The following is a 14,745-nucleotide window of genomic DNA, read 5'->3' on the forward strand; positions in this document are numbered from 1 at the left end:
TCCAAACCGCATTAAATCAGATCTAATAACCACTGGATTTCATGACATAAATGCTGCTTGGTTAAGCAGTATATCTTGGGTATGGTGTCAAGTTTGCTCATGCACAAAACCACAAACATGCCATGAAACGAAGAATTTCTCTTCTGAAATAATACAGAAACAAAACATTTAAATTATTGGTGAGCGGCAGGGAATGGTTACTCTAGCTAAAATAGGAAGAGTTGCTACTTATTCCCTGCTCCAGAGAAGTAATTATTATAATACTATAAGCTTAATCATGCATTACTTTTATATAGAAAGAACACAATTACAGATAGTAATTGGGCATTGTGAAGCTCACATGAAAGATTGGGGAGGGGTAATTAGCACAGTAATAACAACTTCAGCATCCTGTTTTGCCAAATCCTGGATCTAAAACACAATGTGTTTGCATCTCTAAGAGGACCAAATGGTTCTTATGGTACAAAGAAGATGGTGGTGTTACAGTATTGACTTAACATTGGGAACATCAAGCTTTGCTTATATACTCTATGACCCCTGAACAAGGATAGGCAATGGATACAAGCAACACTCATCATGCTTTCAGACAGCAAGAAGACCAATTTTATTTATTTATTTATTTATTTATTTATTTATTTGAACACAGGGTGGTCAACATGAGAGGTCTAAAACGTGTGGTTGCAGATAAGCATAGAATTTCAGTCAAAAGTCATTGAAAACATTGAGGTTAAGCTAATCAATGAAAACATGATCACTTCTGAACCTTATCTCTGGGCTGAGTTTAGATTCTGAGGCCGCTCTCTGTCTTAGAGAGCCAATCAGAAATGTTAACCTTACAGAACAGAAGTATTATAGAACAGGATAATTATTACTTACTGATCCCTGGCTTTAATGCATTGCTTTCTAGTTTGCTAAGGCTAATTTGACAAGTCCCCAGATTCTTATATTGTTCAATCAATCTATTCCCTCTCCATCATGTCCCCATGTAATGCTCCTTGGCAAATGTATGAAAGCTTTAAGGGAGGTGGGTAGGCGTGTATGACTAGACACATTTTCACAGCCTTGGTCAAGTATAATTCCAGATTGTAATTCCTACCAGTCATGCAATTATTATATAACCCTAACACCGATGTCCGTACAGATATGACATTCTCCTAATTTGAATGAAGAGTTCTTTAATCACTCTCCTGAACATTTATTTTATGTATTTATTATAGGTGCATTTATGCATCTTCTAAAATCAAGACTCTAAGTAGCTCACATCATAATTCTTTCATATATCACATTAGACTGAAAACATACTTTCAGCACTAATTCCCACTCCAGAAACTTCTATTAATTATTGAAAAACCAAGATCATGGCTAAAGCTTAATAATGAAATTTGGGTAAAAAGTCAACTGAACAAGCGGGGTCATATAAATGTCTTGGCTTTTTAAAAAAATCCTCCTCATCATGGAAAAGTCATAGCAATCATTCAGTGAATCTCCTGAAAATGTCAGGAGAAGTACTGCTATAATGAAAACAAAAACTTGATCAGAAGATGGCCACTGTATCTCCACATCAGGGAAGGGAAGGGAAGGGAAGGGAAGGGAAGGGAAGGGAAGGGAAGGAAAGGAAAGGAAAGGAAAGGAAAGGAAAGGAAAGGAAAGGAAAGGAAAGGAAAGGAAAGGAAAGGAAAGGAAAGGAAAGGAAAGGAAAGGAAAGGAAAGGAAAGGAAAGGAAAGGAAAGGTACAACTGCTACCCAGGAGAGAGGCCACATTATGGGAAACAGGCACACACAAATTATTTTTGCCTGGCTGACAGCATTTACCTCTTAAATATAAATTACATCTATATATCCAGATTATTAACATGCAGTAGCACACAGAAAAAACAGTAATCATAAATCAGGTACTCCCCTTTGATCAGCAAAACAATCTTTCTTTTTACATTTGAAGTTCTAAAGGGACAGGAGAACGGAGCAAACAGGTCGAACCAAGAAGTACAAGCATGACTTTGCACCAAAACGCAGTGCACAAGAGCCTGAATGGAATGTGCATGAGTGTGTGCATGTAAACACACACAGCAACTCCTAAGCTCAGCATACTAGCCAGCATGTGATTGTTTGAATTTGTGAATGGATTCTGAAGTCTCCATAAACAACAGGACACAAGAGAATGTAGGGCACAGAGAAGAAGGCTGAATGGGCCACACCAAAATGAAAAAATCTAAAAGAGCCAACCAAATCAAAGTAAGCCATTAGTATAACAACATTTGGGGAGGGGGGGAAACAACACTGAGGATGGCCTACTGTATTTAGATACCTGTGTGCGCTTTTCGCTAGGTCATTGTCCAGACTGTGGCGCTTTTAGAATACCTCTGAAGATGCCACTCTCACTGCATAGATATCTTGAACTTCAGTATCAGCAAGAACTCAGAGCTTGTGCAAAGTGCACATAGGCCTTAGCTTTAGAGGACAACCAGAATAGAATGGTGTTTTGTTTTTTTGCTTTTTGCCTTTTTAAATGCACTCTGAAGTCTTTGTAAAGAAAAGAACACAAAAGACCGCAGTACAGAGAGTTCCAGGATAAATGAACAACAATACCAAAGCCAACATCCTGAAGAGCCAACTAATCAGTTACTCCTCCCTTTCCAAATGCTCTCAAAATTGAAAGAATAGATACGCGTTGATTTTGTTTCCTCTGAACAATTGTGCTTTGGACTCCATCTGAAACAATACAGGCTCATTTGGGGGGAATGCTGTAATAGAACTATACTTTTGTTGATGCTGTTGTTTTAAATAAAAAATAGGTTAATTATAAAACTAATTATACTTTTGTTTTAAATAAAGATTAAGCTAATTAAAAATAAGAAATATGACCTTAACATCAGAATGGGCACACTTCAGTATTTGGAATTATTATGTGATAATTTTCACATGGTCAAAAGTAAACAGCCTAATGCCAGATCTGTTACCAAAAAGGGAGACAGCTGGAAACTAGGCCTCCTGCCCCAAAGAGAACATTTTTAGGCTGTTGTGCTGTTTGGACACAAGAATTTTGAGTCTTAGTTTTATTATAAATAGAGCTTGCATTTGATACACAGCAGTTGCTGTAGTGCTTTCCCAACAGTTTCACATATTTTCTACAATAAGCCTACTTATCTGAGCTTTTGTGTCCTTGGAAAACGATTTTTGATTTATTTATTTATTTGCATTATCACCTGAGGGAAGCTTTACAAAACTGTTGATTGCTGCATTTGAGCTTGAGATGATGTTTTAGTCAGGAGCTAAACTTTTGTCCATACTCGCTAAGATTCTGCACACTCCCTCCAAATAGAATTCAAGGTCTGTGAAAAGTCTTTCAGCTAGATTATGTCTATACCTAGGCATACTTAGCTTAAGATTGCTGCAACATCTAATTCAGGGATGTGGGAACTTGAACTCCCATCCCATAGGCCCTCCTAGTTGGTCTAATAGGAATTGCAGTCTGGCAATGTCTGTAAGGTTATAGGTCCCCCCTACTTTGCTAATTGTCAAAGCTGAAAGATATGAGGAATCATGGAGAAAAGAAGTATCATGAGTTCCAGTGCAAATGGAATTTAACAGGTGTGGAAACACCTGTTGGATTCACATTCTCCATAAACTGATTTTATTTTTTCTTAGCTACCTCCCACCAGTTCTATACCAAATTGACAAAACAGGAAAAGTCACACACACACACACATGAATATATACTATTTTGACAATGTGAAGGATGTCACAGGTCAAATACAACATGTAGAAAAATCTACTAACCTTCTACATTCATGGCTTCTCTCAGCACCTGCAATTTCTTCTGCCTCTCTTTGATCCTGTCAAATGCACATGATAAGGCCGCTGATGTTGATGTCTCTGACATATGAAGCACCTGGTCTAATTTTTGAGGGCCAAATATATCAAGGGCTATGCTCCCATCAGAATATCTGCCTTCTTTGTTTCTGGGAGCTCCTGAAGTCCGTACTGAAACTGTTTCAGCTTGATGATGGAGTTTATGAGAATCTGCAACACAGTCTCTCTGTGTGACTTTGTCAGTTGTGCACAACAAGTCAGAGGAGGAAGCCCATACTTTTCGTTTGGGATCACTGTTGGCTTTCTTTTCCAAGTTGGAAGCTCTGTACCGGTAAGGACAGCAAGTATCTGTATTGCCATCATGGCAAGAGTTATAATCAGAGGCAATATTTTGACAAAACTCGTCTTCACCTTGTGAGTCTCTGATTGACAAGAACCCCAATGACTTACTAAGCCCTTTGTTAAGCATGGTTTGTTGAGAGAAAGGGGTCTGGTAACCAGCTGCAGCATCAGCCATTCTTCCTGGAATGAGAATGAGAAGAATCTCTCTTGGATATGGATGCAGCTGAACCCTTCCCACTGTCATGTTTTCTAGAAGAACTGGATACAAACTCTTCTTAAAGGTGGTTTTTGGGTTTTTTTGGGTGGGGGGTAGGATTCTAAGGATCAGCTGAACACATCAAAATAATGAAAATAAATGTGTGCATCCAAAAGAAATTACCTTGCTTCTCATCAACTATAGCAGCTAAAATAATATTGTCTTGAACTATTCCATTTTCTATCTTGAGGAACACAGGTTTTTCAAAAACTCCTAAACTTTGTCTTGGTTCATGTATGTGTGTGTGTGGATGTATTCATTCCAGAAAACAACCTGTGGACCAACTCAACCTTCTTGCCTTTGATTCTCTGGTGTTTCCACTTGTCAACATTAAAATATCAAAGTTCTCCATATAGTGCTCAAACAGACCAGCCCATAGAACCTTTTGAATTCATTCAAGCAGTACCATATTGCACCCAGTATTTTTGATCTCATTCTGATGGCTTCCTCATAATAACCAGTGGTTCAGAGAGATGAAACTGCTAATTTTCATACTGCACCGAATAGGAAAGAGTCAAAGGATACATTAGAAGGACAAAATTCAATTCTGCCAAAGAGATAATAAAGTCAGCCAGATTCTCAATTCTTGTTTTGGCCTTGGCTTCTGGAATTTGAGTCTTGATTTGTTTTAATTTATTTACATAAAGGGTTTCTCCAGATGCTATTTAGGCTAACAGTAAATGTCAAAATACCCCACTGCCATAATCTAGGGCAGTGTTTTTCAAACTTGGCAACTTTAGGGTGGGTAGACTTCAACTTCCAGAGTTCCCTAGCCAGCAAGAATTCTGGGAGTTGCAGTCCACACATCTTAAAGTTGCCAAGTTTGAAAAATGCTGATCTAGGACATCACATTTTAATATTTCTTAAGAACTCATTACATTGTCATTCTAGGTAGGTAGGTAGGTAGGTAGGTAGGTAGGTAGGTAGGTAGATAGATAGATAGATAGATAGATAGATAGATAGATAGATAGAAAACATTAAGGAATGCATAGATGGTATGCGTGTATATGTGCGCAAGCAATTTATTTTATTTCTTTTATGTAACTTCAGGGCGAGGACTCACGTTACTACAGAATTTGCAGCAATTCAGGACAAATCACAGAGTTAAAAAAATTATTATCAATATTTTGGGGTTGGGAGATCTGAAGATAAACAGAGAACATTTTCAAATGGCTGTTGAGGGTTTGGGCAGTAGAAGCCATGGCAGTGTGGAAGTACAGTGGTACCTCTACTTACGAATGCCCCTACTTACGAATTTTTCGAGATACGATCAGCAATGGCCCCAAAAATTTACCTCTACTTATGAACTCACCTCGACTTACGAACCGGATCCGTGGCCATTTTCCGCCCGTTCCACGTGGTCCGTGGCCATTTTCCGCCCGTTCCACGTGGTCCGCGGCCATTTTCCGCCCGTTCCACGTGGTCCGCAGCCATTTTCCCGCCCGTTCCATGTGGTCCACGGCCATTTTCTGCCCGTTCCACGTGGTCCGCGGCCATTTTTCCGCCCTGCCGCGTGGTCCGCGGCCATTTTCCGCCCGTTCCACGTGGTCCGCAGCCATTTTCCCGCCCGTTCCACGTGGTCCATGGCCATTTTCCGCCCGTTCCATGTGGTCCGCAGCCATTTTCCCACCCGTTCCACGTGGTCCATGGCCATTTTCCGCCCGTTCCACGTGGTCCACGGCCATTTTCTGCCCGTTCCACGTGGTCCGCGGCCATTTTTACGCCCCTGACACGTGGTCTGCGGCCATTTTTCTGCCCTGCCGCATGGTCAGCGGCCGTTTTTCCATCCCTGATGCGTGGTCCGCGGACGCTGGAACGGATTAACGGTAATTACATTGAACCTTATGGGAAAATTTACTTCGACTTGCGACCAACCCGACTTGCGATCAGAGTCACGGAATGGATTAAGTTCGTAAGTAGAGGTACCACTGTATCTTAAGTTAGCCTGTAAAGGAAGATGCCACTAAACATTCAAGAAAACAACAAAAGCTATTCTTAATAAATTGGTTTTGCCATGGTATGAAAACAAACACAAGAGTTGCTTATAGACAAAGAAATAATGTAACTCCATGAAGCCACAGCAAGGATGAATCCCCTGTTGCTTTAAACCTGTCAGAAGGAAACAATCTATGAAGGATGACACAGCCACTTTCTACCTTCAACCACAAAGGATGAGATTAATAGTGTATTCCTAGAAGGTCTACTCAGAAGTTGATTCAGAATTCAGAGAGGTTTACTCACAAGTTAAACAGCTTTGGACTGCAGTCTAACAGAGAAGGTATGAAAATGGTGGAAAATGTCAGATCTTTAATAGGGACACTAAAAGCTGAGCAGGCAGAAAATGGAAGAAGGAGCACAAGAGTATAACACAAATAGAAGAGAACATATGGGAACATAACATAGGAGAACATAAGTAGGCTAATTGAATAAGAATGGAGCAGCGACAACATATATTGCAATGGAGTGGAGTTGGAAAAGGCCAAGAATTTTGTACCTACTTTTCATGTTCATTATTTCTTCTTCATATTTGATTGGGATACCTCATTTTTTCAGGACAAGTTACCATTAATTTTCAAGATTCTGGTTTGATGTATTTACAGAATCCCTCATAAGATTTTATTATATTGCAGTAAATCATTTAATTAATAATATATTTAATCACTGATTACTTAATTTAAGTGGTATTGACTTATAAAAAAATCAAATATCATATTGGTTTAATAGTAACATCAATTAAAGATTTTTTAATTTAAATATGTGGGTACCATTATAGTGAATCTGAAAGATTATAAAACTAGTGAATGGGTGCATATTTTTACAATGAATATTTGCCTAGGAAGTTTACATTTAGCATATTATGCCTACAAGTGTTAAATACAGGAAGAGTCAAATATATCCTGCTATTATTGGGTATTCAGACTTCATGGGAAGCTGTGTTCCTAAGTACTTTCTTGAATGCACCAGGTGGGCTCTGAGTATTTTAAATATAACATAACAGGGAGGGCAAGAATTGGCACGATCAAAAGCAAGGGGTCTGAAAGCAGACTGGTCCACTACACTAACAAGGCATAGTTGCCCACCACTCTCTGAGAAATGAGCAGTTCCCAGTCTGTTATAACATAGGCAGGAAAAGAGATGTAGGTTTTGAATCTGGGAACTGCTATAGATGCAGGAGCGAATCCTAAGCTTTCAGCAGTGGCTTTTTTTGTTATTAAGGGCTTTTTTAGTATAAAAGTAACCTAACAGACCCGTGTCCCTGAATTTCTGACTGTGAGCTTTCCAGTTCAGGTATTGGCCTAGGTAAAGCCAGAATTATCACTAGGCAAAGTTGAGGCAGATGCTGAAAGGTATTTTCCCTCCCAGAATTCCCCTCTCTTGCCTGATAGGTATCCTTTAAATTAGTCTCCTGCCTACGCAGTTGCCAGAGTTAAAGGATGTTTTTAATCGCCATCTTCACAACTCTGATGTGTGGAAGGAAGCAGGGTGCCATACTGATTGCCTTGGAAAACAAAATAACTTGGGTCCATCCATCTTACTAGGGCAAAACCTTGGGCAAACATCTGTCCTTCCCATTTTCTTACAGGTTATCATAATAAAGAGAAAAACTAATTTTATCTGTCTTTTTTTTTTTAACAAAAACTGTGCCTCTTTAATAGCGTGATAGAAAAAAAATACATCAGAGCTATATGCTTATATATGTGCTGTAACACATCTCATGCCAAACATACACAAATGTGTGTAACTGTGTGCATATATCAGAGAGATGGGTGTACATGTATGAATGTGCTACAGCCTTCCTCTCTTCCCAGCATCTGGAATATGGAATAGAACATGTGAAGCGTCAACACTCGCATTAATTTAAGATCAAATTAGATGACATGTTCACTGTATGAAGGTAATTCAGTTCCTCAAAAGGATAGATATCTGAGGAGTGGGCTTGACTGAAAAAAAAATCTCCCCTTCAGTTGCTCTCCTTCGGATAAAAAGCCACCATTAGTGTGAATGGGAGGTTCCTTTCCACAGCCAATAGACAAGGTGGGGAATGAGGGAGGAGTATTTCCATTGGGCTAACTGTGAAAGATAAGGTTTTCTCATCCGTCCTACAGGCTTTTTTAAATCTTGACAAAATATATCAGAGAAATATCTCATCTACTTTGTCCCTAAGTTGCCTCCCTGAAAAACAGTAAACATGCTTTACAGCCAATTCTCTACAACTCAAGGCCCCCACCTCCTTTGCGCTCAGATTGTTACCTATTATCAAGCCATTTATGAGCCATACATTTATCTGTGAGGAGGTGAACCTGCGAAGCTGGTTGTAACATCAGGAGGAGCTCTGCTCCTCCTGCTTTTGTGTGACTTATCCAGGAGATAGAAGATTAAAAATCAGCCAGATTTCCATACCATTAACCTTCCCTTCCTTGCTAAATGTTTACCTGTCGGAAGTCCTTTTCCTCTCAGCCTCTCCCGAATGGCCTGGCTCCTGTCAGTGTGAAGCTTTTTCTCCTCTGTGCAAGAAAGCTGGTCTACCTATTGCAACAAAAAAGGCAGAATATGAAGAACTGAAAAACCCAGACTAGGATAAACTCACCAGATAAACTCACTTTCATCCATTGAAAGTAGAAACTTTAAAAAGTTAAAACTTTAAAAAGTTACAACTCAGGTTACCTAATAAAACTATCCTTCAGCATCCACATATCCACATATATATGGTTCATGCATTGTACGAACCATGGGACGTTTTAATCACAGCTTGTTCAATGGCTGGGTTTATACTGGCTATGGTTTGCTTCAACCATGGTGAGCTGGTTTGTGGCTTAGCATAATATGTAAACTTAGCCACAGCCTGTCTTCTTTTTGCAGTCCTTCCTAAATTCTGTGCATATCAACCATTACATTTTTCTGCACCCAATAAAAGTGTATAGTGAGATTGTCACAAAGATTGCTGTTTGACCGTGTAGCAGATATCTTTCTTTGGGTTAGTATTTAGATACTCATTTAGAAAGATGTTCTTTCTGAAATTATGTCAAGAAATTGACATCTTTAAACAGGATAGTCCAAGGCACTGTTTTTCCACTGTTAAATTCTAGATCAGTCATCCCCAAACTTGTACCCTCTGGATTTACCATGGCTAGGAATTATGAAGTTTGAAACCAACTGTGATTAAGTATAACAAGGAAACCCAGCTCATATTAAGGCTTACATAGACTGACTGCCATACTGTAATTGTCTTTGAAGGCCAAAGTTGCCAAATACTATATCTGGGAAAACTTCACTGAAGAGTAATTGTTCAAATGTTGCACTAAGATTGGGTAAATGCAGGATCAAGTCTGCTTTCAGACATGAAACTCACTGGGTGACTTAAGTCAGTCATTTTTTCTCAACCCAATTAACCTAAATCAGGTTGTTGTTGTGGGGATAAAATGGAGATGCCCATGTAAGCTCCTTTGCTCCTGGAAGAAATATGAGATATAAATCTAAGAAATGAACACACTGAGGAAGAACACACAATGGAACTTACACCTTTTATTTATTGTTCATTTATTTAGTCACTCCTGCCTTTCTACTCTGAGTAGACAAAATTTTAATTTAAAAAAACAAAAACAGAATATAAAAAAATTAAAACAGAGCCTAAATTAAAATGAAGAGTAAATTATTGAGCAACAAAAATTGAGATTTGCTATTGAGGAGCCAAGCTGAGGGGTAACACTGCATACTGGATGACATACTTCTAAGCACCGTGCAACAAAGAATGTAACTTTCTATGTAATTTTCCCGTTACAAAGCCTGAGCTGTGACTACACTTTGGAATTTGTAATTTTCTAATTAAAGAAACAGAAATTAAGAAGTACAATTATCTGATCATATTAGCTGCATGTCTCCAGTGCAACTGAAAGACACGATACTTATCTTCAGTGACTTTTGCCGATATAAATCTAAAGTAAGTGTTATGCAGCAATAACAGGTCTATGAGAACCAATTAATTATCTCAACAGACCTGCTGGAAGAGTTTCTGGGTGTAATTCAAAGTGCTAGTTTTGACTTTTAAAGGATCAGCATCTAAAGGACTGCCTTCTCCTATCAGAGCCTACCTGTCTGAAAAGATGCTCCCGGGGAAGCTGTTCATGCTATGCAAAGCGCCGCTTTTCACTCTTGGCTTCTAAAATCTGGAACAGCCTCCCTCTAGAAGCTACTCTGGTGCCCTTGGGGTTGGCCCCCCAGAAGGTAGTAAAGACCACATTCTTCTGGAGGGTCTTGGGGAGGGACTTTGCACCATCTGGAATGGGATTTTATTAGATTTTATTACTATTAGATATTTTTATGGCTTTCAATTTATGTAAATGCATTGTTTGTCTTTTTTTATTGTGGGCATTTTAACTGTGTTTTTATGTTGCATGCTGCCATAAGCGTAATATAACAAATTAAATAAATGACAGGAACATACAAGTACTATTTGCTTCCTCAGTTTAATGGGAATTTTTTTTTTTCTTGAGGGCACTCCTTCAACCAAACATTCAGTTGACTAAAATGAGCAGGTGAACTTCTGGGGCACGGTGATTTGGAAAGGTATGAGAAACCAGCTGCCATGTGGAGAATCCAGAACATCAGTGGCTCACAGCCAAGACTTGTAAGAACAGTCCTTAAGAGCTGGTCTGGAAGATGATTAGAGCTTCTGCCAAGGTCTTTCCCAAATTCTCACATCTCTGCAGCACTGTTCTGGCAACCCCTACTGTTGCTGAATCAATTTCCCAGAATTCCTGATAAAATTTGAAACTAAGCTCTCCGTGCATTTACTGCTCAGTAATTGTTTCATCACAAGAAGTATCAGAAATAATGAAACAAACTAAAAGAATAAGTGTGGAGAGGCAATCATATTTTCTTTTTAAAAAAGAGAAGCTTGAATAAAACAGGCATCCTTTGTCTTCACGAAGGCACTTTCTCCCTAATAAACACAATCAATACATATTGCTTGTACTGCAATATAATAAATATTGTACATAGGTACATATTGCTCAGAGGTAGGATCCATGGTTTCTAATGGAACTTATTCCCAATACTTGATCTTAAAAAAATACTTGCTGAGCCTAATATTACTGTTTCTTGGTGAGGTGAAAGTTCTAATCACTTTTGGAACATCCTAAAGGCAGCTTCCAGAATTTGTTGAATTTGGAAATGTATGAAATCACATAGAAACCTGTGAACTTGTGTCCCTATGCATGTTACTCAACCACAGTTGGCCAAATCTCTTCTATTAGCCAAGCCAATGGAGATTGCTGAGAGCTGAAGTCAAATAACACATGGAGGGACACACACTGCCCACTCTGGATCTAATACAACATTCTGCTCGCAAGCAGTGGTACTTCTTGAAAGCACCCAAATAATTATAAGGCAATGGACCTCCTCCAATCTCTGAAATTCAAAAGCATAGGATCTTTTGATTTGGTACATATAAGCTTGCAGCATTAATAACCATTAAGAGCCATGCATGGCAGGAAGTTTTAGGAGTTGTAGCCCATCATATCTGGCAGGTACCATGTTGCAATACAATATGGAAACTGCTATGTTCAAAGAAACAGTGGGGTTTAAGGAAGGACTGTAAAGAAATGAAATCCTAAAACATGCTGGGCAACAAGAAAGAAATATATAATTTACTGAGGAAGCATGAAACCTTTACACGGTGGGAGGCCAAAGAACCGCTGTAAAGGATAGACAAGAGTGTGTTGGGATATAAAAGCAAAGAGATAGTAGAACAAAGATTCTGAAAGTAAGGACAACAAATGTACATTGGTTCCCAGAGTGGAAAGGAATTCAGTGTATGGATTGAATATGAGATGTATGCAATCAGAATTACAGAGTGGAGAATGATTTTAAGAACAGAGTGGAGGGGATTAAGTGAGACAGTGGATAAAAGGAACTCCAGGATGAACAGGACACGGACCAAGGCTTTTGCCAAACAGACACTGAATAAGTCCTGAATTTTTTGCAGTGTTGTAAAAGGGACATTTTGCCAATTTCAGCGAGCTTCAGGAAGTGCTTAAGCCTAAGTCTCATGCTATCTAGCAGGAAATGATGGTGCTGACAGGCACAGGAATTTTCATTTTCAGGGATTCCATTCAGGAGGTAGAAAAAAACCCACATTCTCTGGTAGGAAATTATATTTTGAGAATTGCTGAGGAACAGTCTACCTAGTGAGTTTCTCAGTTCTTGGTGATAATTTTCCATTTTGTAGAAGGAGATTGATTGTTTTTAGGGGACACGACTGGCAAGGGCATGGTACGGTGCCAATCTAGGTCTCAAGTCCTTTTATGAATGTTCTTTTAGTTTTTTAATGAGAATTCAACAAACGCTTGGAAAATCTGAATTGTCTGTGTAAGTTTTGCTTACTTCATTAATTCTACAAATCTCTAAGAAACTTCAGTAAAGAAACCAATTCTACCTTCTAATTTTTTAAAAAAATGATTCCTTAAGGAAAGTAGAAAAATGGACCATCATTTTTTTTCACAGTAGTTCCGTCAGTTTTCAGCCCTTGCACAACTTGATTGTAAACACTTACCCCAGACAAACTCCCCAGAACCAGTTTCACTAACTGTTTCACGTATGAGAAAGAAGGTGCGCAGTTGCTGTTCCGTATGTGAGCACTGCAGGCATCGAGAACCGTCCGTACAGACACACGAGCATAAACAATATCTTCACACATACCAAGCAGAATGCTGTTCAGATGATCCCCAAGTTTGATCGGCTGGCATTAAAAAAAGACAAGTGTGGTAAAATCTAGTTATTCTCTCCTTGTCTGATTGTCTGTCTCTCTCACTTACACACATTTCATCAAAACCTCCTTTTGATGCACACAGTTACTCAGATATATTGGTTTCAACTCCCTTGATCTGGTCCAACACGTCTGGAAGGCACCAGACTGAGGAAGACTACAATCAACCAAATTAGGTTAAGAGAGCTTTGAAACATCTCTACATTCTCAACAGAAATGAATAGTAGTATTAAAACAAGAGTTAACAACTTTTAAATTCAATGAGTTTCTCTAACACATTCAGTATTTCCCTAAGTAATGGATTCCACTGTTAAACTGGTTCCTACATTTTTCCTAAATTTTAACCAAGTCTGTCTTTTGTAATTTAAGGTGATAATTCCACTCAGTCTTGACCGTATTCTTTGTGTAGTTGGAGACTGCTTTCACAATCCCTCCTCAGTTTCCTATCCTTACTTTTCCTACACCAATTTCTTCTATTTTCTTTGTAGGACCTAATTTGATTATTTCAAAAAAAGCTTCAGTAGATGGAAACCAATAAAAACAATATTTACGTACAAGATCTGTAATGCTAATTACATAATGGTACATTGTAGGACACCTTTGAACTTTGGTGTTAGACAACCAAGAAAAGAAACAAATCAACCCAGAGTTCTCATTCGAGGCACCACCAACAAGGCTCAAATTATTATACTTAGGACATCTAATGTGAAGACCTATCTCTATGGAAAAGGCTCTAATGCTGGGAAAGGTGGAAAGAAAGAGAAGAAGAGAAAACCAACAGCAAGGTGGATGGACTCAGTTGCAGTGGTGATGGGTGCACCATTGGAAGGTTAGGGATAGATTGTCATCGAGAAAATCTATCTATGTGGTCGCTAAGAGTTGACACTGACTTGATACCGCATAGTCAATCAATCAGTGTTGCAATGAATCACTGAAATATCACTATTTATGTATATTACTAAGATTTTTGTTGTTAAAAAATTAAAATCCAAAAGTTAGTAATTTATATTCTATTAAATAAGGATGGAGTAGAACTACTATAACTTGGCTGCAAAAATCCATCAGACTGTTAGACAGCAGTAAAAAGATTCAGAAAACTACTTTTGCTGTTATCAAGTGTCATATTTTTGCAGCCCAGATGGAGAGACTAATAAGCTCTAAACATATTAATATATAAAACTTACTTATAGCACTAGACTTCAGTGCATTTAAGCCAATATGGCCTATACTAGGTGAATGTCCTGACTGTTAGCCAACATTTCTAAGAGTTGCATTCCAAAATACTGTGACAGCTGCAAGGCTGCCCATTCTTGACCTGTTGACTAGCAGCAATTCTCAAAGTTTTCACACAGAGGTCTTTTCTATCTTCTGCTATTTAATCCTTTTAATCTGAGAAGCCAGCAACTGAATGTGGCAGTTTCCATGTGCAAAGCACATACTTCACCATTAAGCAAATCCCAGATCCAAATTCTTCAGTAAATCTGTTCTTGAATAATAATTTGACACTGGTTGTCACAAAATGTATTTTGCTTTTAGTCAACTGTCAAGCGAAAGTGTGAGTTGTCTCTACTGA

General features: G+C 38.6%; 1 protein-coding gene across 5 annotated transcripts in view; it reads right to left on the bottom strand.

Annotated features, from left to right (window-relative positions):
- Positions 1–14,745, bottom strand: part of PTPN13 (protein tyrosine phosphatase non-receptor type 13) — a 147,611-nt gene that overhangs the window by 71,750 nt on the left and 61,116 nt on the right. For 4 of the 5 annotated variants that reach the window (XM_088133097.1, XM_007420703.3, XM_088133096.1 and 1 more), the window contains exons 5-7: positions 12,960–13,145; positions 8,842–8,935; positions 3,778–4,332 (exon numbers count right to left, since the gene is read on the bottom strand). In XM_088133097.1, the coding sequence (XP_087989223.1) occupies positions 3,778–4,332; positions 8,842–8,935; positions 12,960–13,145 (835 nt within the window). The remainder of the gene's footprint in view (positions 1–3,777; positions 4,333–8,841; positions 8,936–12,959; positions 13,146–14,745) is intronic. The other variant, XM_088133098.1, reaches the window with a different exon arrangement.

This window comes from Python bivittatus, unplaced genomic scaffold (genome assembly GCF_059951505.1).
Source record: "Python bivittatus isolate LINGU-HERP-01145 unplaced genomic scaffold, Pbiv_v1 ctg000070_np1212, whole genome shotgun sequence".
NCBI classification, from domain to species: Eukaryota; Metazoa; Chordata; class Lepidosauria; order Squamata; family Pythonidae; genus Python; species Python bivittatus.